A 22,448-nucleotide genomic window follows, 5' to 3' on the forward strand; every position below is an offset into this window, starting at 1 on the left:
TCCAGAGAATCCATTTTATCTTTTTACTTTTAAACTAATACTCACCAATCTCCCTGCACGAGGAATTTCTCCAGCACTCAGGTTGGGGCATATGTAGCCTCCTGGGTTCTCCCTCCTTGCTAGCTTATGTGGTGAAACATGAGTGGGACAGAAAAGATCATTTTTCACTATGTAAGAAGCAAATTAATAGCAAATTAAGAACGTAAATGATAGAAATGAAATAGTGTTAAAGCACCTTTGAAAAAAGGGCTTTCTTAAAAATAGTAATTAAAAAAGATAGAATATTTCAAGGAACAAGAAAAGTGCCCCTCAGACAACAACTTGCAGTCCCCAGCTCTATCTTTTAAACTTTTTCTCATTCTTAGAAATCCTCATTGTAGTTTTGTTGCCACCTTTTGGCAACAGCCATAACAGAGTGAAATAAACTCCTTGGTGTACAACATTTATTAAATATTTTTAGAGTGGAGAAAGCAGCCGCATCAGCCTGCTGGAGTGTATTGACATTTCCCTTAAGCACAGCGGTTTTTATTGATTGTAATTTGATTTTCATCATAAACCCTCTTCTCTTTTTTAACTTACTTGTTAGATTTATCTACTAGAAAAAAGACTCCAAAGCAAGCCTTGTCCTCAGAACTGGCATTAGCTCATTATAAACTAAAATGTTCAATGTTTTGTTTATTAGTATCTTCACATTAAGTGGCACAAACCCTATTCATAAAGCTTACACAGAGTACTAGAAGGACACATAGGATCAAAAGAAGAGTCGTCAGAATCAGGATCTTGGGGCTTCATCACTACTGTAGTCTCTTTTTTCGTTGTTTCTCTCTCATCTCTACTAGGCCCGGACAGGCTTTATTCTGCAGGGAGGATGAGGGCTTGCAGTAGTTTCAGACTGGCATATTCACGGCCTGCCAAGCCCAGTGAAAAGCACTTGTTCTCTCAGTCTATACAGCAGTCCCAGGGAAGAAGTATGACTGGATCTGGTTGGGTCACACATGCCCTCCTTCATGTTGCCATGGTGACTGGGCAACACGCTTGACAGCTCCAACAGAGCCACAGAGAAGAGAGAAGAGATAGAAATAGAAAAGGCAAGGGCGATGGGTAGACAGAAACCACATATTTAATATACCCACTATATCTGGCCAGATTGAGCTTGTTCACCTAACATCTTTGTAGTAAGAAAAACTGGTTATTTTAAAGTTATATCAGATGGAAAATTATGATCAAAATTCAGAGAAGAGTCTGTAGACATGCTCGTTTTTAAAGTGTTTTTGTTCGTAATGATTCTGATCACATTGGGAAATCATATCTTATTTTTTTTTCTTTCAGTCTCTTGAGCAATACTTGGAAAAATGTAACAGACAAATTGATGATATTGTCACTTTGGTGCGTGGCAAATTGTCCAAGCAAAATCGTGTTACTCTGGGAGCACTTGTGGTACTGGATGTCCATGCTAGAGATGTCCTCACAACGCTTGTGAAAAAAAAAGTTAGCGATGACTCTGACTTCGAATGGCTAAGTCAGCTTAGATACTATTGGCAAGTAAGTGGTATCACTAAATGTTATTGCACAGCAATTTCAACTCACTGTATTTTAATTTGTGTTTGCTTGCTTACATGGGAAATAGTAGCATTAATATGGGATCTTTTGCTGATGGCTGACTATAAACAAATAAGCATTTCTCCAGATTGAAGATTAAGCTGCTAATAACTACATCTACATCATCTGTAGTGATATCTATATCCAAATCTATAATTATATTCAAATATATATACACATATAGATCACAAATATGATGAATACATACCAAAAATTACTCATTTTAAATGAGTCATTATACTTGCTGAATCTGCAAAATGTTGAGACTAGTCAGTTTAAAATTGTGTTTTTAGATTCCTGATGCATCTAAAGAATGTACAAATCAAACTCTTTTAGTCTGATGTAGTCATTAGAGTTTTCTCTTGATCAGTGGAAGAAGCCAGAAACATAATCTGGAAGGAAGGTTTTTATCATGGCATCCAGGTGGATGGTGATGGTGATCATGACAGGGAAGGCAGGCGGATCAGAAACTGTTAGTGCCTGGGCCCATCGAGTGTGGGCAGAGACAGCTGCTGACTGGAGTCACAGACTTGGAAGTTTTCATCACACAGGGTTTTGTGGAAGTCTGGAGAATATGGGGCAGAAGGAGAGGAGAGGCAGGAACCAGCATCCTGGGAAACAGTTTGAGGGGCAGTGTATTAAATGGTTAGGAGCTCAGACAGTGGAACCATCATTTCAAATGTCAGATCCTCCCTTTACCAAATATATAACTTTGGCCAGGTTACTCATTTTCTGTAAGCATTAGTTTCCTCATCTGTAAAATGGTGATAATAATAATACCCACTTTGTAGTGAAAACAGAAGAGATAAGAGATGAATGCTAAAATATTCTATGGGAATAACTGAAGCTAGTAACTTCAATTACTTATCCACGGAAACTTGATACTGAATTCTTCTACTTGATCAAATGATGTCTGAAAAGTGAAGTTTAAGATGTTGTCTACATTATGATTATTAATTATTAAAGAGCTTGAGATTTCATATTATTTAAAATTTTATTTTTTAAACCAGTGATCTCAAACGTTTTTGGCACCAGGGACCGGTTTCATGGAAGACAGTTTTCCCAGGATGGGTGGTAAGGGGGAGGCGGATCTCTGGCAGTGGTGTCAGCAATGGGGAGTGGCTGTAGCACCTGTAAATACAGATGAAGCTTCATTCATTTGCCTGCTGCTCACCTCCTGCTGGGTGGCCCAGTTCCTAAATTTCATGGAAGACAATTTTTCCACAGATGGGTGGTGGGGGGGGGGCATGGGCAGAGCTCAGGCGATGATGCGTAGCCCAGTTCCTAACAGGCCCTGGGCCGGTGCTGGGGCATGGCCCAGGGGTTGGGGACTGCAGCTAACTTCATTTTATCTGATTTGTCCTAGGAAAATCATTTGGAAACGAAGATGATCAATGCTGGTTTGCGATATGGGTATGAATATCTGGGTAATTCTCCTAGGCTGGTTATTACTCCACTCACTGATAGATGTTACAGGTAAATCCTTTAATTTAAGGATCTATTGGAAATAACTTTCATTCAGCCCTACACCACTGATTTCTTTAAAAATACCAACCTATCTTCCATAGTGTAAATTTATCCTGTGTTATTTTTTCCTAGACCTTTAATTTTCCTTTCAGCTTTATTTTCATTTTCTCTTCTCTGCTGGCTTCTTCCCCTCAGCTCTAGAGATCTAGGTATTATCAAGTATCACTGTTGTTTTTGACACTGTCACTCCTTCTTTTCTTCCTGAAACTGACTTCCTTTTAGATCATTTGAGCCACCAATGAAACATTGAGCCATTAGTTCCTTCCCTAGAAACACTGACTTTTCTAGAGTTCCGTTTTCATGTGGTGATTTGTCTCATGCTTCATGGTTTCCCGAAAGTTCTCAGCCACTCCCAGGCATTAGTGGCCCACATCCTGAAGACCCTCATAGTCACCTCTGGCCAAGGTCTCTCCTATAAACTTTTGCTGTACACATGCCTACTGGATATCTCCGTTAGATATCTCATAGGTACTTACATTTACATTTTTTCCAAAAGCAGATTTACCATTAACACCTAAATTAGCTCAACTTCCTCTATTCCCATCTCAGAATATGGCAGTGACTAGCCATCAAACCAGTCATCTCTACAAATACCTAGCTTTGTCCTTGACTCTTTCTCAATTCTTCACATCTAGACACACAAAGTCCCACTGATTTCATTGAATTAACTTTTTAAAATTATTTTACTTTTTATTCTCTTCCTTGTTTTGAAAAAAATAGATGTTTTAAAGAGCAGTTTTAGATTCACAGAAAAATTGTGTAGAAAGTACAGGGAATTCTTAAATCACTCCCCCCACCCACTGCCATTTCTCCTATTATTAACATCTCGCCTTAGTGTGGCACGTGTGTTATGATTAATAAACCAATATTGATACATTCTTGTTAACTAAAGTCCACAATTAAATCAGGATCCACTGTGTTATATAGTCTTAGGGGTTTGACAAATGCATAACATCATGTATCCACAATTACAGTATCATACAGAATAGTTTCACTGCCCAAAAATGCCCTGTGCTCCACACATTCATCCTGCCTCCCCTCTCCATGAACACCTGGCAACCACTGTGATCTTTTGTATGTGTGTGTGTGTGTGTGTGTGTGTGTGTGTCTCTCTCTCTTTCTCTTTCTCTCTCTCTCTTTCTCTCTTTCTATAGATAGATGGATAGATAAAACAGAATGTCATGTAGTACTTGGAATCCAGAGGCTGTCTTCTTTCACTTAGCAGTATGCATTTGAGGTTCCTCCATGGCTTTTCATAGCTTGATAGCACACTTCTTTTTATCACTGAATAATACTCTATTGTATGGATGTACCACAGTTTATCCATTTACCTGTTAAAGGACATCATGATTGCTTTGAACTTTTGGTGATTATGAATAAAGCTGCCACAGATATTTGTGTGCAGGTTTTCGTGTGGACATAAGTTTTCAACCCATTTGGATAAATACCCAGGAGCGTGATTGCTAGATCATATGGTAAGGCTGTGTTAAGCTGTGTTAAGGCTGTGTTAACTGCCAGACTGTCTCCCAAAGTGGCTGTACTTTGGAAGTACATTGAACATGCATTTGCATGTGGATATCCAGTTGTTTCAACAGCATTTGTTGAAAAGACTGTCCTTTCTCTATAGAATTGCCCTTGCTCCTTTGTCAAAGATCTGATTTTATTTTAGAAATATGTGTTAGGGATATGTAGTCTACATTTTTCTTCCCCTCAGAACACCCAAAGAGCTAAAGTAATGGAAAATAAAGTCTAAATTTATAAATGGTTGAGCAACTATCTGATCCTTAATTCAAAGCTCTTGCGTACAATCTAGATTGAAGAATGTAGCCTAGCCCTAAGATGACTAATTCTTTCCTTCTCCCTAAAGCTAAGCATGCTTTCTATATGGGTGAAGAGCTGGATTCAAGAGAAGGAATAGTGGATCCAACTCATTCAGTTGCATATGGGGAATGAGAGCCACACAGTGACACCACCTACTACTTAAACAAGGTCCCATTCATTCATGTTAAGATTTGACCTCAATATGTGCAATCCTGGAGAGAGAGAAATTGGAAGTTTTGGCATAAGTTCCCTTCATATAGCCAACATAGCCAACCTGAGAGGAAGGGTAGAAAGATTCTGCCCAATGTTGTTTTCTTCTGATTAACTCTAATAGCACCACCCTACTAGCTGCTTAAATATCTTCCCACTTGCTAAGTACAAATATAGCATATGAGGACCAATATGATCTCTCCATTGAACTCTACACTCCAGTAACACCAAACTCTTTCTTATATATACCATTCTACTTCTTCACTCTGTACCTTTGCATATACTTGTCTCATTTTCCTGTCAAGTTCTCCTCTTTTTTGTTCCCCAGTGAATATGACTTAACTCCTACTTAATCCTTCAGGACCTCATCTTTTATAGGTGGCCTACTTTGACTTTCCTAGCTACATTTAGAATCTCTCCTCTGTGATTCCCATCACACCTGATGTCTTTTCCTGTCTTAGCACTCATGATAATGGATTGAAAATATGTTTTATGTACTTTGTGTTCTTTGTTGTAGTCTTTTCATGGACAAAATTTGTGCCCTATTTTTTCCTCTATCCCCAGCACCAACACATTTCCTGGCATGAAGTAGGCATTTAGTAACATGTATTGAACACCCATAAACTGAAGGGCAGTTTTACATTATATTGCTTCCTAGACAATGATTAGAGTTATAAATTTTTTATAAACAGTAAGGCTGTTCACATGTTTTATTTAAAATAATGATGTTTTTCAGATAAAGGATAGCGTTTAATGTCTGGGTCTTCCTCATTGGCCTGGTAGGAGTATGATTTATGGAGCATGCAATGAATCAGGGCAGTGGTTCAGGATTAAGGCCAAGAACAATGCAGTAGAACTGGAATCTACTTTTATATTATACCACTTGCATGGCATAGGGGCAGGCCCAATCACTTGAAGAATCTACATATGATCTTTTAGTGCTATTGCTTATGGCTTTACTCTGTACCCAGCTGAAGCCTTTATAGATTTTACAATATTGGAATCCCTTTAGATTCAACATATATGTGTGTACACACCATGTAACTGTGAGAAAAAATAATTCTTAAATTTCAATAATTCAGGAAGCACTGTTAATTAGCTACTATGTACCACATACTCTAGAAGTACTCTTAATAGAGAAAAGATAGAATCTCTGTATTCAGATATTTTTCAGATGGGAAAGGCAGATTAGAAAACAAGACAATGTACTAATCAAAATATTAGCGGTGAACATTAGGTGCTATAGGTATATGTAATCCAGATGGAAATGGAAGTTCATGGAAGAATTTCCTACTAACTAATTTGTTAACATGAAGTATAGATGGAGATCTTATATTAGGAAATCTAATATGGAAGAATGAGGGGACTTACCCAATCAAAATGCAAAGGGTTTCTGTATCCTTTGGCTGGTGAGTTTAATCCATTTACGCTTAATGTAACTACTAAGCTATTTGGACTTATTTAAATCATCTTATTTTGTGCTTTATACTCCCCAAGTATTAAATTTTATTTTGTTTTGTTTTCTTTGCCTCTTGTTGTATCTTTTATTAAGTGGTTACATTTTTTTTGTTCATTCATCTTATCTGATATGGATATGATATGGGATATGATACAGGCTATGATATAAGATTCTGTTTCATTCCCTTAAAGGTTATCTTACACTTTAAAAATGTCTATTTCACTTAATGAAATCTAAAGTTAATAAATACCTCTATCCTATTTCTGAATAAAAAAAGGGCTTTAACTACTTTAACTCCAAGTTCCTATCACTCATATTCCAAATTATTGTTAAATACTAAATTAAACTTTGTCTTTTAATTTCTTTCTGAAAAATTAGTCATTTTAACTAGTTTATTGAATAAACCAGTCTCAGGATGCAAGCAGAAAGCAATTTATCACTGTTCTTTTAAACTTTCTCCATCAAATATTTCTCTTTCCTGGATGAAATCTAGGGTAGATCCATAGCTTTTCTGGTCACTTTAAAATATTAATGAATAATGTTAATTTTTTTATCAGGTAGTAAAAATCCACTTAGGTCTAATATCAAAGTTAATATTTCTCATCCAATTTAAAACTTTCCTTTTCCATCAGCTCAAACCTGATTCAGGCTCAGAGCCTGAATTTGGGAAGGTAAATGTGGTCAATTTTTTTATCCTTATCCTTGCATTCATCCATCAATAGCTTATCTTTTGGTTCCCACACTATTGGGGTTTGATGGGGGAAAGGAGAAGGAAAAGAAAATGTAGGTTTGTACGTGATGGGCATCTTGTGTGACCACTATCTCTTGGCTGTTTAGTGATGTCTTGGTGATGGCACAAATCCAGATGTGCCAGATCTTCCAAGGGATGCTTCTGTGGGTTCTTTGAAGCCCCAAATGAGTGGATTCTCCCACCTGTGGAAAACACCTTCTGGGGCTGCCTGCTGTCTACTGTTGCTTTAGGCTCTGTCTGAGGGTCACCCAACACAGACCCTCTCTTTGGGATTCTCTTCAATTCCAGCTGGGCCTCCAGCACAAGGAGTATGACTCAAAGATCTGGCATAATGACACACACATTTGTTTTGCCAGCAGTAGGAGTGCATCTCTCTTACTGCCCCCTTTTCTTCTGCTCTGCCATCAGGAGAAGCTCCAGGCATCCTCCTGACTTGAAACATTTTAGGTTGTCAATCAACTCTCACTTCCTGTGTTCCACAAACTGCAGGGGGCAGATAATGTGCCAGGCTTTCTGGGTAGTTCTCTAAAGGTCCCTGAGTTAGCTTGGGAGAGGAAAATTGCTGCTCTTTCTGTCACCATACAATGAGAGTTGAAAAACACAACACACTACCAACTCTTTCCAAAGGAATCAAAGAAATCCTCACTTCTGGCCTCTCATTTACAATCTGTCTATCTACTTTTTATACTCCCTGATGATAGGCAAGGTACCAGTCCAATTTCACTATCTATAAGATAAGATGATCTGATATTTATTGTTCTCAGCTTGAGGCTTTAATCAAAGTTCTGAGATAGAAAGAGCCCTATTTAATATAGTGTTACATATTTTTACTGTTAATATTTATATAGGTTTACCAAAACTTTTTTATCATTTTTCTCTACTCGTCATTTATTTTTGCTTTGTCTACTTCTGGTTTAATTTTCTCCTTACTAGGCAAGATCTTTTAATAATCATTTCAGTGAGGCTCTGTAAGTAGTGAGCTCTATCAATCTTGTGTAAAAATGCCTCTTTTTTGTCTTTACTCAATTATTAAATGCTAGATTAGCTAGGTATAGAACTATAGATGAATAATATTTCCTCAGTCCTTCAAATATTCTATTCTTGTGGTCATCCGTTGCTATTGCTGAGAAGTTTGTTATTCTAATTATTATTCCTTTGTAGGTCATTTTCTTATCTGTATTGTAATTTTTAAAATTTTCTCTTTATTGTTGATGCTCACTGTGATGGTCTAGATGTGGATTACTTTTTATTTATTCTACTTGGGCCTTTTATAATTCATGTCTTCAATTCTGGAAAGTTCTTAGCCATTGCTGTTTAAATTTTGCTTCTTCACAATTTTCTTCCTTCCTTCCTCTGTGCATCTTAACTTTTCTTATGTTCAGTTTCTGTACCTCTTCGAGTGATTTTCGGTGCATAATTACTAATTCTCTTATGTTTATTCTTCTATTTAACCTGTTCACCGAGGTTTTAAAAGTCCAACGATTATATTTTTAATTGCTAGAATTTCAAGTTGTCTCTTTTATAAAATTGGCTTCTTTTTTTCTCTCACAGCTTTCTGGTGTCTATTGCTTTTTATTTAAAATCTCTTTTAACAGAATACTAGGATACCAAAGAGGGCAGGACGTCATGTATATAATAACATTCCAAGACCTTTTTCCCTTTACTTTTGCTACAGCAAGTCTGATGCCAAACTCTGATCTCTCTCTCTCTCTCTTGAGTTTTAACTGTGAGCTCATTTTAGTAAGGGTTATTTCCCCATACAGTCTTGCTTGTTGTCATTTGTAGGCGGTGTCCATGGGGAGCAGTTTTATTTTTATGTCTGAGGAGGGCTCTAGAGTTTTCTCTGGTGTAGGATAAAATGTTAATGTTAATTTCTCAGTTTGGTTAATGTGCCCATTGATAATGGAAAGTTGGACCTCTTTTTTCCCCATAAATGATGTAGGCTTTTCATTAGGCCTTGCATGAACGGTAAGCTTCCTTGTCCCTTCCCCACTTGACTTTTCTCTTTCTTTCTCCAGCAAATTGCTGGAGTAATTCTAGCTCCAATTCGGAGATAAGATGGCCTTTCAAAGCTTCTGGAATTTACATAGGTGGATCCATTCCAGCTCCTCCACTTTGCTCAGTTATGAGGGGTTATTTTCTGTTTCTATGTGAGCATAAATATACTTGTGGTTGTATACCAATCCCAAAACAATCTTTTAGTGTCCAATTACTTTTCCAGGTTTGCATCCCCTCTGCATTGGTAACTTCCCTTTCATTCTTTCAAAAATGGCCATGTATTTTTAAATTATTATTTGTTTTCTTTTACGTAACATTTCTCTATGCTTATAGTAGGGGAATTGGTGGTTCAGGGTCAGTTGAATTCTCCATGTTGGCCAGAAGTCAGCATTGAATTTCAAAAGTGAATTTGTTTTGAATTTGTCATATATACAGCTATTCAGAAGTAAAATATAATAACAAACAAAGTAATGGACTATCAGATTTTTCAGAGGTTAGTGGGAAGGAAGAAATTATTATGACAAATTTAGTTCTTAGTATAAACATTCCCTCTGCTTAATACATGAAAAAAAATCATTATTCTACAAAGATTGTCTGTTTAATGCATTTCAGAACCTTATTTGGAGCCCTTCACTTGCACCTTGGAGGAGCACCTGAGGGTCCAGCTGGCACTGGGAAGACCGAAACTACCAAGGATTTGGCAAAAGCTGTAGCCAAACAATGTGTCGTTTTCAACTGCTCTGATGGGTTAGATTATTTGGCTTTAGGAAAATTCTTTAAGGTTTGAATTGATTCCTCATTTTTTTACATTAGGATGACTGATCAGAAAGGAAGCCTATTTATAATGAAACATAATTGAATTCAAGTAAAAGATTTACTGTAGCTTAAGTAAAAGTAAAAATAGAAGCTCTATCTCACTAATTCTCAAGGAAAGGGAGGTTATAACAAAAGCCTATTTGGGGAGGAGCTCCCTCTCCAGTGCCTCCTATAATGGATCATTATTACTGATAGGAATGACAAGTGTCCCTTAAATACATTGAGGCAGATAAACGTTTGAGAACCACCACATCATGTAAAGGTTGTGGGACTCTAAAGACTCCTTTAACAGGCAGATCTTATTATCAACAAGTTATTATGATTCAATAATTTACTTTTATAAACACATTCTAGTTATTCTTTTTCAGTAAACTTGTCCTTGTTTTATTATTTGTTTTTCCTTTTTTAAAGTTTTATTTATTTTTGTTGATGCATATAATCCATTTGGGATTATAGGTTCTTTCTTATTTATTTATGTTTTCTTTAATTTTCAAAGTACGTTCTAAAGATTCTGTAATGTTTTCTTTTCCAAATTTTTTCCAGAAAAAGTTAACGTTTTAAAAAATAAACAAACTAGCAAAATAGAATATACCAACTCTAACCCATGTAGTAAACTGTTCCTGACTGAAATATGGCCTGATCATTATATAACAGATCTGGGGTTTAAAATCACTCCACATTTGTGATGCTGAAACAATTAGAAAGAGAATTTTAAAAGGTCAAAATTATAATTAATAAAATACCAAGAAAACATTTGAATGACCAATTAACATTTTAATTTATCTTCTGTAATGATTAACAACCGTGTTATAATGATTATTTTAAGAAATAAATAGCAAAACTAAAGGATTCTACATGTAGTTTGAATAGCCATTCTTTTCCTAAATGTCTAAGGAAATATTTGATGTATCACTCAATATTTGAATCTATATAATGAATTCTTAATTATCTTATTTAGATTCATACACCTAATAGTATTAAATTTGCTTATTGGTAAGTATTTATTGATTATGGATACCTTCTTTGTGTTAGGATCATGCCAAATAATGGGGGTACAAAATTAGAGTCCTTACTACCAAGAATCTCACATATTGTATTACTGTTTGAATATGTGACTTCCTAAGCATTTTGTTCACTCTGATTTCTAATCATACATTAGAAGTAAAAGTCATAGATCGCATCTTCTTTAAATAATGGAAATGTACTATTCTTTGACATGCATAGAGTCCCTGTTTAATCAATGTTCATTCAAAAGTATGAACTGTGTACAAATCCCAGATCAGCTGCAAATAGCTGTGTGCCTTTGTGCTAATTACTTAACATCTCGTATGGCAGCAGTCCCCAACCTTTTTGGCACCAGGGACTGGTTTCATGGAAGACAATTTTTCCATGGACAGGGGCTGGGGGAATGGTTTTGGGATGATTCAGGGCATTACATTTTTTTTTTTGAGACAGAGTCTCACTCTGTTGCCTGGGCTAGAGTGCCGTGGCATCAGCCTAGCTCACAGCAAGCTCTAACTCCTGGGCTCAAGTGATCCTCCTATCTCAGCCTCCTGAGTAGCTGGGACTACAGGTATGCACCACAATGCCTGACTAATTTTTTCTATTTTAGTTGCCTCGCTAATTTCTTTCCTTTTTTTAGTAGAGATGGGGTCTTGCTCTTGCTCAGGCTGGTCTTGAACTCCTGTCCTCAAGTGATCCTCCCACCTTGGCCCCCCAAGTGCTAGGATTATAAGTGTGAGCCACTTACGCTTGGCCACATTACATTTATTGTGCACTTTATTATTATTACATTGTAATATTTAATGAAATAATTATGCAACTCACCATAATGCAGAATCTAATGCAGCTGCTGATCTCACAGGAGGAGTGGCTCAGGCAGTGATGTGAGCGATGGGGAGCAGCTATCAATACAGTTGAAGCTTTGCTGGCTTGCCCTCACTCATCTCCTGCTGTGGCTGTGCAGCCAGGCTCCTAACAGGCCACGGACTGGTACCGGTACCTGGCCCGGGGAGTTGGGGACCACAGTCTTATGGTATACCCTTTAGTTTGCTTGTATAAGAGATATGTACGAAATGCCATGAATCATGCCTGGCACATGCAGTGTACTCAATGAAAAACACACACAGACATACACACATTATAAAATGTATGTTCAATAAATGTGTATTGAATTTTTCGATGTTTTTAAAAAGTGAACCTGAGCCAAGCGTGGTGGTGCGTTCCTGTATTCCCAGCTACTCAGGAACTGAGGCAGAGGATCACTTGAGCCTGGAAGTTTGAGGTTGCAGTGAGCTATGATGATGCCACTGCACTCTAACCCAGGTGACAGAGGGAAACTCTGTCTCAAAAAAAAAGAAAAAGTAAATATGAGTTCAGACGAAGCTACACATGCTTGATTTTCCAGTTTTTCCTTATGACCAAATGGCACACATTTGTGAGGCCACTATGGGTTAGAATTGCAAATTGGAGCCTTAAACTATGTTAGTTAATTACTAAGGTGCTCAAATCACAAAGCAGTTACATTGGCAACTGAAGTCATCTTATTTAGAGGATTATCATAACCCATTCTATAGCATCCACATGGAAAAAGCAAATAAAATCAGCTTGTAAATAAAAAACAAGAAAAACTTTGAAATTACAGATATATATCGATCTAAATGATAAGAAAAACACAGAAAGTAGGAAAAAATCAGTTGGAAAATTTTCCAGTTGATCAAATGCTTTGTTCCTGCAGAATAATGAATTGGTAATGAAAAAAATAAGCTGTCTTTAAAGATAAAGGTGAATAAGCAATTTCCTTGATAGGATATTAAATACTTGAAAAGATCAGGTGAAAATGCAACATTTCAATGCAATAGCCAATCACATAAAGTTGAAAATTTTCATTACTCTTTTATTGCAGGGACTGTTATCTTGTGGAGCCTGGGCTTGCTTTGATGAGTTTAACAGAATTGATTTGGAAGTACTTTCTGTGGTTGCTCAACAAATCCTTACTATCCAAAGAGGTAATGGACTAGTCTGTCTTTGCATTATGTAAAAATAAAAGAAATATGAGAGGTAACGAATGGTGCCAAGTCACATTTACATGAGGTATTACTAAGTCATTTCATTCCTGATTACCTGCAGGCATTAATGCAGGTGCTGAGATACTAGTATTTGAAGGAACTGAACTAAAACTTGACCCCACGTGTGCTGTCTTCATAACAATGAACCCCGGGTATGCTGGGAGATCAGAACTGCCAGACAACCTGAAGGTATGGAGAGAGTAATTATTATCATCTATTTCTTTTCCATAATTTACAGAGTTAATATATGAAAAGAAAGAATAGGCTGTCTTGGAATTTTATGCAAATTTTTTTTTTAGTCATTATAATATTTTAGAAAGTAATTTTTAAAGGTTTGAGTATTTTTAGAAAATAAATATGCACATCAGGTGCAATTTCCAAAATGTATATTTTTAAAATAGTGCTAATTATAAAAAATTAGAAACTATTAAAAAAACTAAGAAGTTACCCATTCTGCTACTTACTATATTGTGTCTCCCCAATTTTAAATGCCTTTTTTACAATGTTGGAATCAGATAGTTTTGTATGCTGGGTGGGTTTTTTTCAAGTTAATATTATAATATGAGAATGTTCCCATCTTTATAATCATAATTCAAACTGTAAATAAATTTACTGAAACTTATCTCACTATTGGACATTTAGGTTGCTTTTAGTTTTCCTGATTGTAAATAATATCACAATGGACAGTTTTTACTTAAGGTTTTTTTCTATTTTAAAGCATTTCTTTAGGTAGGATCATAGGACCAAGAACTGTGTCGCTAAATTGCCTTCTAAGACAGGTTGAAACAATTTACATCCCATGTCAATTCTCAATTTTCGTAGATACCCCACACCAATTGTGTTTTTTGGGCAAAAAAGAACAAAACATTTTCTTAATTGAATTAACCAGCCCTTCACTTAAAAAAAAAAAAAAAAACAACTTCTTTGCTTATTAGTGAAATATGACATTTCCCCCATATCTTTGTTAGCCATTTTATATCCTTGTCTGGTGAACTGCATGTTTATGGTATTTGCGTAGAGAATAACATTAAAGAATAATGCAATGGTAATTGTGGATCCAAAACCAAGTCTTCTAACTAAATCTTACACTCCTTCCATACTTCACTTAGACTGACAGCTTCTCACACTAAATGAGCAATTTCTCTTTTCTACCAAAAAGACTTTTGATATGACTAATTGTTGCCAGGTATTTTTGTATTTCCATTTTGTATTTTCCATTTCCATTCCATTTCATTTATGTTAGAGCGGTTGTTTTAGTACTTCACCTTAGTGAAGGAAGACATGATTAACAAATGAAAACTGGTAAATCCTAACGCGTCTGAAATGAAAGAGTTACATATTTCTAAAAAAAAAAAATTCCAGTGGAGCCCAGAAATTATCATTACCAATCTTCAGAATCATCCTTGAAACCTCCCTTTTCTTCACTTGGTGCAGTCAGTCACCAAAGCCCAGGAATCCTATTTCACAAAAGTCCTATAATGCCTTCTGCACCTGTCTGGTCCCACTGCCACACCTTACTGCCACGCCCTATCTGTCTTCTCCAGTGTGTCTTATTGCAACAGCTCACTCATCACCAGTCTCTTCCCCACTGAAATTCACTGTAATGATTTTCCCACTACAGTGCTACCAATGTTATCTATCAAAAAAAATCCAATCATATAATTTCCACCCTTAAAAAACTGCTGGGCTCCTTTTTGCCTATAGAATAAAATTCAAATTTCTTAGTATAATCTATGAGAGCCTTGGCATTAGGACCCAACTGCATCTGTCCCCCCATTTCCCTGCATGTCTGTTACACTGGGCCTCGCTAGCCTCCGAACATCTCAGGCCTTTCCACATTCTGTTTTTTCTCTCAAGTGTTTTGCTAAACCACCACTTTCCTGCCTGACAAATTCATACTTGTCTTTAAACTAGCAGTGAACCATTGAATATACCTACAGTTCAGATATGACCTTCTGGGTGAAGTTCCTGGACCTGGCAGAGGTTTATAGCTGAGTCTTATTGTACACATGTCTATGGGTTCTTCCTGGACTCCTCTGTTAGGTCTCTACTTGTACCTCCCAAGACTTGGGTAATGGATTCTATCTCTCCAGTTGTTATTCCCTTCTCTCTGCCTGGATCTCTGGTTTATTCCACATAAACATCACCGTTAGAGAGCGCTCACTCTGCCAGGTAGTATCTAGGGCAAGACTTAAAATGGCTCCAGCTTGGCCCTTTTCTGTATCACGTACAGCTCATGTGTCCTTTGTCTCAACAAACTCTGGGCATTAAACCTGCGGCCACAGGCCACTTTTGCTTTCTCAGACGTGAGCCTGGCACTGATCCATATTTCCCCAAATGTGGGATGTCTTCCAAGCTCTCACTGAACTTGGGGGTAGTGAAGGGGGTTGTGGGGACTCACAACATAACAGCAGCTTTCTTCAAAGGATATATTTTCACAAATCCTCCCTCCTTCCTTACTCTCTCAAATATGTTGTGATCTACAGGTAGACGAGAAGGTTCAAGGATAGAATACATTTTGTTTGTAAATATTGCATAGTGGGCAGATCACATGCACTTTGGTAACTGATACGTATTATATCATGTCATGCAGAAAGAGTCCCATTTTGACATCCTGTTACATCTAGACAAAACCTGCGTAATAAAGCAATTTCTTAAACACATTTCCACTTTAGAGAACCTGTATTTTAAATTGAAACTATTGTGAAGAATCAATACACAGTGATCATTTCAGAATAGTTAAGTGTTAGATGTCATGGTAAAACAGGCATATCCTGGATCTCCCGGTGTCACAAAGCTAATAACCTGATACATAGGATAAAACACCCCAGTAGTATTGAAGGAAAAAAGCAAAGTAGATCCTTAGTCCTCCATTTCACTCAACTAAAATCAAGCTGATTCCTGAGCAGATCAACATATTCATGAAATCTATTTCCAATTTCTTAGAAAGAAATGGTAAGAAGTTATTGCTTGAATTTTTTTTTATGCCAATATGGAATCCTTTGAAAACATACTCCAGGAAATATACATACTTCTTTACGTACCACCTTTCTTCTTCCATCAATAGGGCAGAAGCAGTAGAACAACTATTCTCAATTATTTATTTCTGCTGAGATATACATGAAGGGTTATGCTCACATTGATTACATATACTGGCATTTATTCAAGTCCTGGATCTAGATGTACCCCTTTGTTTTCACACTCAAGAATGTATGTCATTGGTTAATCTAGAATCCAATTTTTTTATAAAGTACTAACTAAATTATCTTCAAACTTACTGCTATTACTAACAAATTATTTCTAACACATCTAAAATCAAGCCATATTATATAAATATGTCACTCACCCTGATTGAGAATCACTGGATCAGGCTTAAAACATATTGTGATCAGGATGCTTTTCACTGTGATAAATAAGTAGCAATGTTAAATCTTTGGTGGAGGACTCTTAATAAGTGGAACATCATGATACTCTCTTGAAACTTCTTTCCCTTTATTTTTTGTTTTTCTAGTCACCAACATGCCTGTTTCATAGTGTTCCACCACCTATTGCTAATAATACTGAGAGAATGTAAATAGGAATTTGTGAAATACCCGGGGTTGTCAGAGGGAAACCTGCAACACAGTATGGATGTTGACCCTAAAGTAGTAGCAATTTGTACTGTTGTAGAAAGACTATATCACCTTAACCTAGTCATTGATTGGCCAACTGATTCGTTAATTCAGTCATTGTCTCTTTTATTCATTGAGAAGGTAGTTTTTGAGAAGCTACCCTTTGAAAGAGGTACCACCCATAGAGCAGCAATTCTCTTGCTTTCTTTTTTCTTCACCTGTGTAGTGGTTAGAAAACTTGCTTAAGCATCTCCTTTCCAAGTTATTTGCTCAACCTATATGTTTAAACATTTTACCTTTTCCATTCTTTAATGGTAAAAGAATGTAAAAAAGAATAGCACTGCTGTTGATAAAATAGCAGTACTAAGGCCTCTAACTACTAATTAATGTAACACATTGGAAGTATCCTACTTGATGTAAATCTTTCATTTGTTCTCAACTTAGAAGAATCATAATAGATCCCTTAAGCAGGATGCTCTTATTTTCTATCTACCTTATGTTTTTGGTAATTCAACTAATTCCCAGAAGTATTTACAAACTATCTGAATATGATTGTCATTCGTTTTTGGAGCTTCTTTTCCCCCCTAGAATATTGTTTTCACTCTTTAGTGTAAGAAAGTCATGTTTTAATACATGAGCTATTGAAGTGAGTCCTGATACATACTAATATTCTACACCTAAATTTTCTTATATGTTTATTCTTTTAAAGTCTGTTTGTTTTCTATTTACTTGCCATCACATACATTTATGTGTCTCAGGATATTTAAAAGATCATGAGAAAAAATTATCTTTATAATTTGGAAAATTGATTTATCTCTAATAATAATTATCTATGACTTATTTCCAGTTTTCTTTATTATGCTTGCTGAAAGACTGACATGTTGACTACAGACTCAAAAAGATTAGGAATTTCTGAAAATATATCACTTATTTAACATAGTCTTGTTATTAGGGGTTACCTGATTAGCCCTAGATTATATAATTAAGTAGATCCCTAGAGATCCTTGCTTGAAGCCCTGTCTCCCAACAGTAGGCACTCACCAGCCCAGATGAGAAACCTGGCTTTTAAACATCCTGGCAGAATCTGATGTTCTTTCTCCTGTAACATGTTGCTTCCCAGGAAGAATATAATGTAATTGAAAATTAACACTTACATGAAAAAGAATTTAGACAAAAAGCTAATGACATATTTATTATATAATAGGAAGTCAATTTTTAAATTGTTTTTTATCTATATGATTTGAACATTAAAATTTAATATTGTTGCAGAAAAGCTATAAAGTCATAGCATGTTATGGAATAAAGAGCAAGGCTGTCATTATGATGGTATTTTTATTTTATTTTTTGAATTTCCAAATCTCCTTATTTATATATATTTTTGCCTTTTAAATTATTTTTATTGACACATAATAATTGTATATATATAGGTACAGAGTGGGATTTTGATACATGTATACAATGGATAGTGATCAAATCAGTAATTAGCATATCTATCACATCAAACATTTATCATTTCTTTGTGTTGGGAACATTCAAAATCTTCTCTTTTAGCTATTTAAAAATATAGAATAAATTATTGTTAACTGTAGTCACCCTACAGTGCCATAGAACACTAGAACTTATTTCTCCTGTGTAGCTGTATTTTTGTATCTGTTAACCAACATTTCCCTTTCCTGCCTTTAGTTACCTCTATTCTTCACTCTGCTTCTATGAGATCAACTTTTTTAGCTTCCCCATATGAGGGAGAACATGTAGTATTCATCCTTCTGTGCTTGGCTTATTTTATGATGGTCTTTTTAAAAGCACCTTTTCTACACACCCATAGGCTCTCTTTCGGACAGTAGCAATGATGGTGCCTGACTACGCCATGATTGCCGAAATAGTCCTGTACTCCTGTGGGTTTGTCACTGCTCGGCCACTGTCCATAAAAATCGTGGCTACATATCGCTTGTGTTCGGAGCAGTTGTCATCTCAACATCACTACGACTATGGAATGAGAGCTGTGAAGTCAGTGCTGACCGCTGCTGGGAATCTAAAGGTAGAGAACACAAACGTTGCTTGGTTGTAAATTTCCCATGTATGAATCTCAGGTCTGTACGTCTTCACAGAGTTCCAATAACTGGTTGGTTTCATTAACTGACGGGAAAAAAAATCAATTATTGTACTTAAAAATGTATTATTTTGCACATGTTGATTTGTTTTTATAATGATTTTAGGTGATTTTACAGAATGATTGCACATGTAATTCTTAGTGATTTGAGCTCTCTTCTATAACTTTTTAATATGAAACTGGGAGCTACCAAGGATTCTTAGAAATATTTTCAAGGATTTCAGTCTATGTTACATATGAAACATTAAAGGAAATTATAAGTATAACTAATAAATATATCCAAAAGTTTCTAAATATTATCACTTAATATAATTAAACAATTATAGCCAACTGTCAACTAGCAGTAATAGATTTGCAGTATAATGTTTGCATTCAAAATGGTCTAAATCATACTGTATATATGAAAACCCAAATACTTTAAGATTTGGCTAACTTTTCATTGAAAATATTTTGTGGGACCATGAAATATAACTGTATATTAGCTAGTTCTTTATGAAAACAAGATAGGCTACAGTTAATAGCAAAATGCAAACTGTGACCTTGGAGTTTGCAAAATTTTCACATTCATGATTTGTAGAAGATAGAGATTTTAAAATACATTCTACATTATTAAGAACGATGGCATGCATTTTTATCTTCTATAATAATGTTATCAAGAATTCTGATATATAGTGATGATATTCTATTTCACATTAGCCTAACGTAACTTCAAGTCATTGTTTTTTGCAATAAACAAAAATGACTAGAAGCAACAATTTGTATTAACTTAGCTTGTCAGGATTACATTGTGGTCAGATAATGGGAAAGATAATGCATTGTCCTAGCGTATGTCATCACTGAAATCTTGACTATGGAATTGAGCTATTAAAGTTACGTAGCAAATGAATCCTGCAAATGAATCCTATCATTCTTTGTCAAAAGCTGATTTAGAATTGTTGAATGTTTTGGCCTGAATATTTTGAAGTTTGTTTCTGTTATATCAAGAGACAATTTAGACATTATCTTCAAAATAATAGCCTCTCAAATAGCAAAAGAGACTTCTGACATTTTATAATTTATGTGCAGTTAGATTGATCCAAAGATAAAATCCAGATGAACAGGACTAGCTCTCGCATTGGGGAGCTCTGGAGATTCAGAGACTGGATCTGAATGCCAGGCTTCACAGACTTTGTAAAGTTGCAGCCAGTTAAGTATGAAGATGGCATTTATTAGTTAGAAAGATTCTAGAGAAAAAGGAGAGGGTTCTGGAAACTTAGATGCAAGGCGAGGAGAAACTTTGGAATGAGATGTTGGGTAAAAGAATTCTGAATTTAGATTTTTGTTCACGCTATTATGAGTAACAAGTTCAGAGCTCATATTTTTAGTAAACTTTGGCTATACCACAAATGTTTTAGAATCTAATGTAAGTTGTCTTAACATCCTTTACTATACTGACTTAGCGCCCTAACCAGCCTTTCCCCCCTGTGGAACTCGCTAACACACGTGGCGGCATGGTGAGCACAGCCAGCATCATTGCCTGTTCTGTCCTTTTTTGGCTTCTGTCAGATGAGTTGTAGTCCTTACTTAGAGCTAGTTTGCTTGTTCTTGAAGCTTTTTGAAGCCAATTGGACATGTTATTGTTATTATTTCATTTCATTACGTGATGGGGAAACTGATGATATATAAGCATAAAAAGAAGGATTTTGTTTCTATGAAAACTAAGTTCATTGTTTAAGAAAACCTCAGTAAAGATGAAATGCTAAAACATTGCCTTTGAATTAGATGCAGATGAGAAAAGTGTACCAAACTGAAAAAATAAACTTAAAAGTTTATAAGGGTGATACACTTAAATTGTGTTACAAGTATCTTTGAAGAGCATTATCCCCTTTGAAAACAAAACAAAACACATAATGGGACAGAGTAGATGATGCATTGTTGTTTTGCAAAAAAAAGAAAAGATACAGAACTCTACACTCACAGAAAAGGCCTTGGCATGGAAATACAGGCAAATGAATGAATATTTTTTAAATTTAAATACATCTTCAAAATGATTGCCCACTTTCAATAATTTTTAATCAACCCATTACTAGTCTTGAATACATAGGATAAGCAAGCTCTGCCCAATATATAAGCGATGGCAACTCCCAAATTATATTGAATTCATGGTTAATATCTCTTTGCCTAGCATTTCTGTGAAAAGGTAGTTAGTTCAACCTAGGTTTTTATTATAAGGTAGTAAAAAAAATTCAACAAGTGTAAGTGTCAGTTTCTAAAATTAACAACAATCCAATAAAATGAAAAGAAATAAGGGCATTTTTGCATTTGTTTAAATTGCCTATAATTTTTTTGTATGTGGACATGAAAGGGAGGTGCAGCTAGCAGATGCGGATATAATCATGAGAATATTTTCTTTTAGCTGAAATATCCAAATGAAAATGAAGAAATTTTGCTGCTTAGATCTATCATTGATGTAAATCTGCCAAAATTTTTATCCCATGATTTACCACTCTTCGAGGTAAGAACATTTATTATTCCAATGTATCAAAACTCTTATAATAATGTATTTATCAAATGTCCAAGTTGGCAAAGCTCCCCAAGAGAACTTCCACTATGGAAAACAATGACACAGTATAGGGAAACAGATCATTCCGTGTTTTATTTGAAGTGTGTTTAGCTAGTTTTGTTGCTTTGGATGACTTTCAACAACTTGGGATTCTAAAATAGTACCTTTTTTGCTGCAGAATATAATGAGCACACAAAAGTTACAAAATGTTTGCTTATAAATTCCACTAGAATATAGGCTCTGTTAAGAAAAGTGATTGTTCTAACACACACTGAATTCCTAGCACAGTACAGGTACAGCACTTGGTAAATGTCCGATTAATGACTGAAGAAATAAAATAAATAAACTTAATTTCTTTAAAAGAGTGAGATGACTTTAAGATTAGAGAGGAAATGTTAGAATAATGTTTAAAGTTTCCGTAATATCATTTGGTGTCATTCCTTTCCTCTTCCCCATATGAGGTCTAAGTCTGAAATCAAGGTGTTGGGAGGCTATGCTCCCTCTGAAGGCTCTAGGGAAGAATTCTTCCTTGCCTCTTCCTAGCTTTGGTGGCTCCCTGAAACCTTTCGGTTATAACTGCTTCACTCCAGTCTCTGCCTCCATCGTGAGGTGGCCTCCTTCCCTGTGTCTCTGTGTCTAAATCGCTCTCCTCTGTTCTCTAAAACAGACACTGGTCACTGGATTTAGGGTCCACCCTAAGCCAGTATAACAATATCTTAACTAATTACATCTGCAAAGACCCTCTTTTCCCATAAGGTCACATTCTGAGGCTCTGGGTGGACATGAAATTTTGGGGGACAATATTCAACCCACTATGATGTATCCATTAAAATGCTTTCAAACTAATTTTTGTATTTGTTTGAAGTATGGATTAAAGTTAATTATTTTGAGCATGGCTAGTTTTCCTAGTATAATTTGCTGAAAAGAGTCTTTTCT

General features: G+C 35.7%; 1 protein-coding gene across 1 annotated transcript in view; it reads left to right on the forward strand.

Moving 5' to 3' along the window:
- DNAH7 (dynein, axonemal, heavy chain 7) overlaps window positions 1–22,448 on the forward strand; it is a 233,491-nt gene that overhangs the window by 63,557 nt on the left and 147,486 nt on the right. The window contains exons 20-26 of the mRNA XM_012641642.1: window positions 1,330–1,542; window positions 2,966–3,075; window positions 9,978–10,146; window positions 13,087–13,189; window positions 13,311–13,438; window positions 18,686–18,898; window positions 21,366–21,464. Of these exons, the coding sequence (XP_012497096.1) occupies window positions 1,330–1,542; window positions 2,966–3,075; window positions 9,978–10,146; window positions 13,087–13,189; window positions 13,311–13,438; window positions 18,686–18,898; window positions 21,366–21,464 (1,035 nt within the window). The remainder of the gene's footprint in view (window positions 1–1,329; window positions 1,543–2,965; window positions 3,076–9,977; window positions 10,147–13,086; window positions 13,190–13,310; window positions 13,439–18,685; window positions 18,899–21,365; window positions 21,465–22,448) is intronic.

Source organism: Propithecus coquereli, unplaced genomic scaffold (genome assembly GCF_000956105.1).
Source record: "Propithecus coquereli isolate 6110/MARCELLA unplaced genomic scaffold, Pcoq_1.0 Scaffold167, whole genome shotgun sequence".
NCBI lineage: Eukaryota > Metazoa > Chordata > Mammalia > Primates > Indriidae > Propithecus > Propithecus coquereli.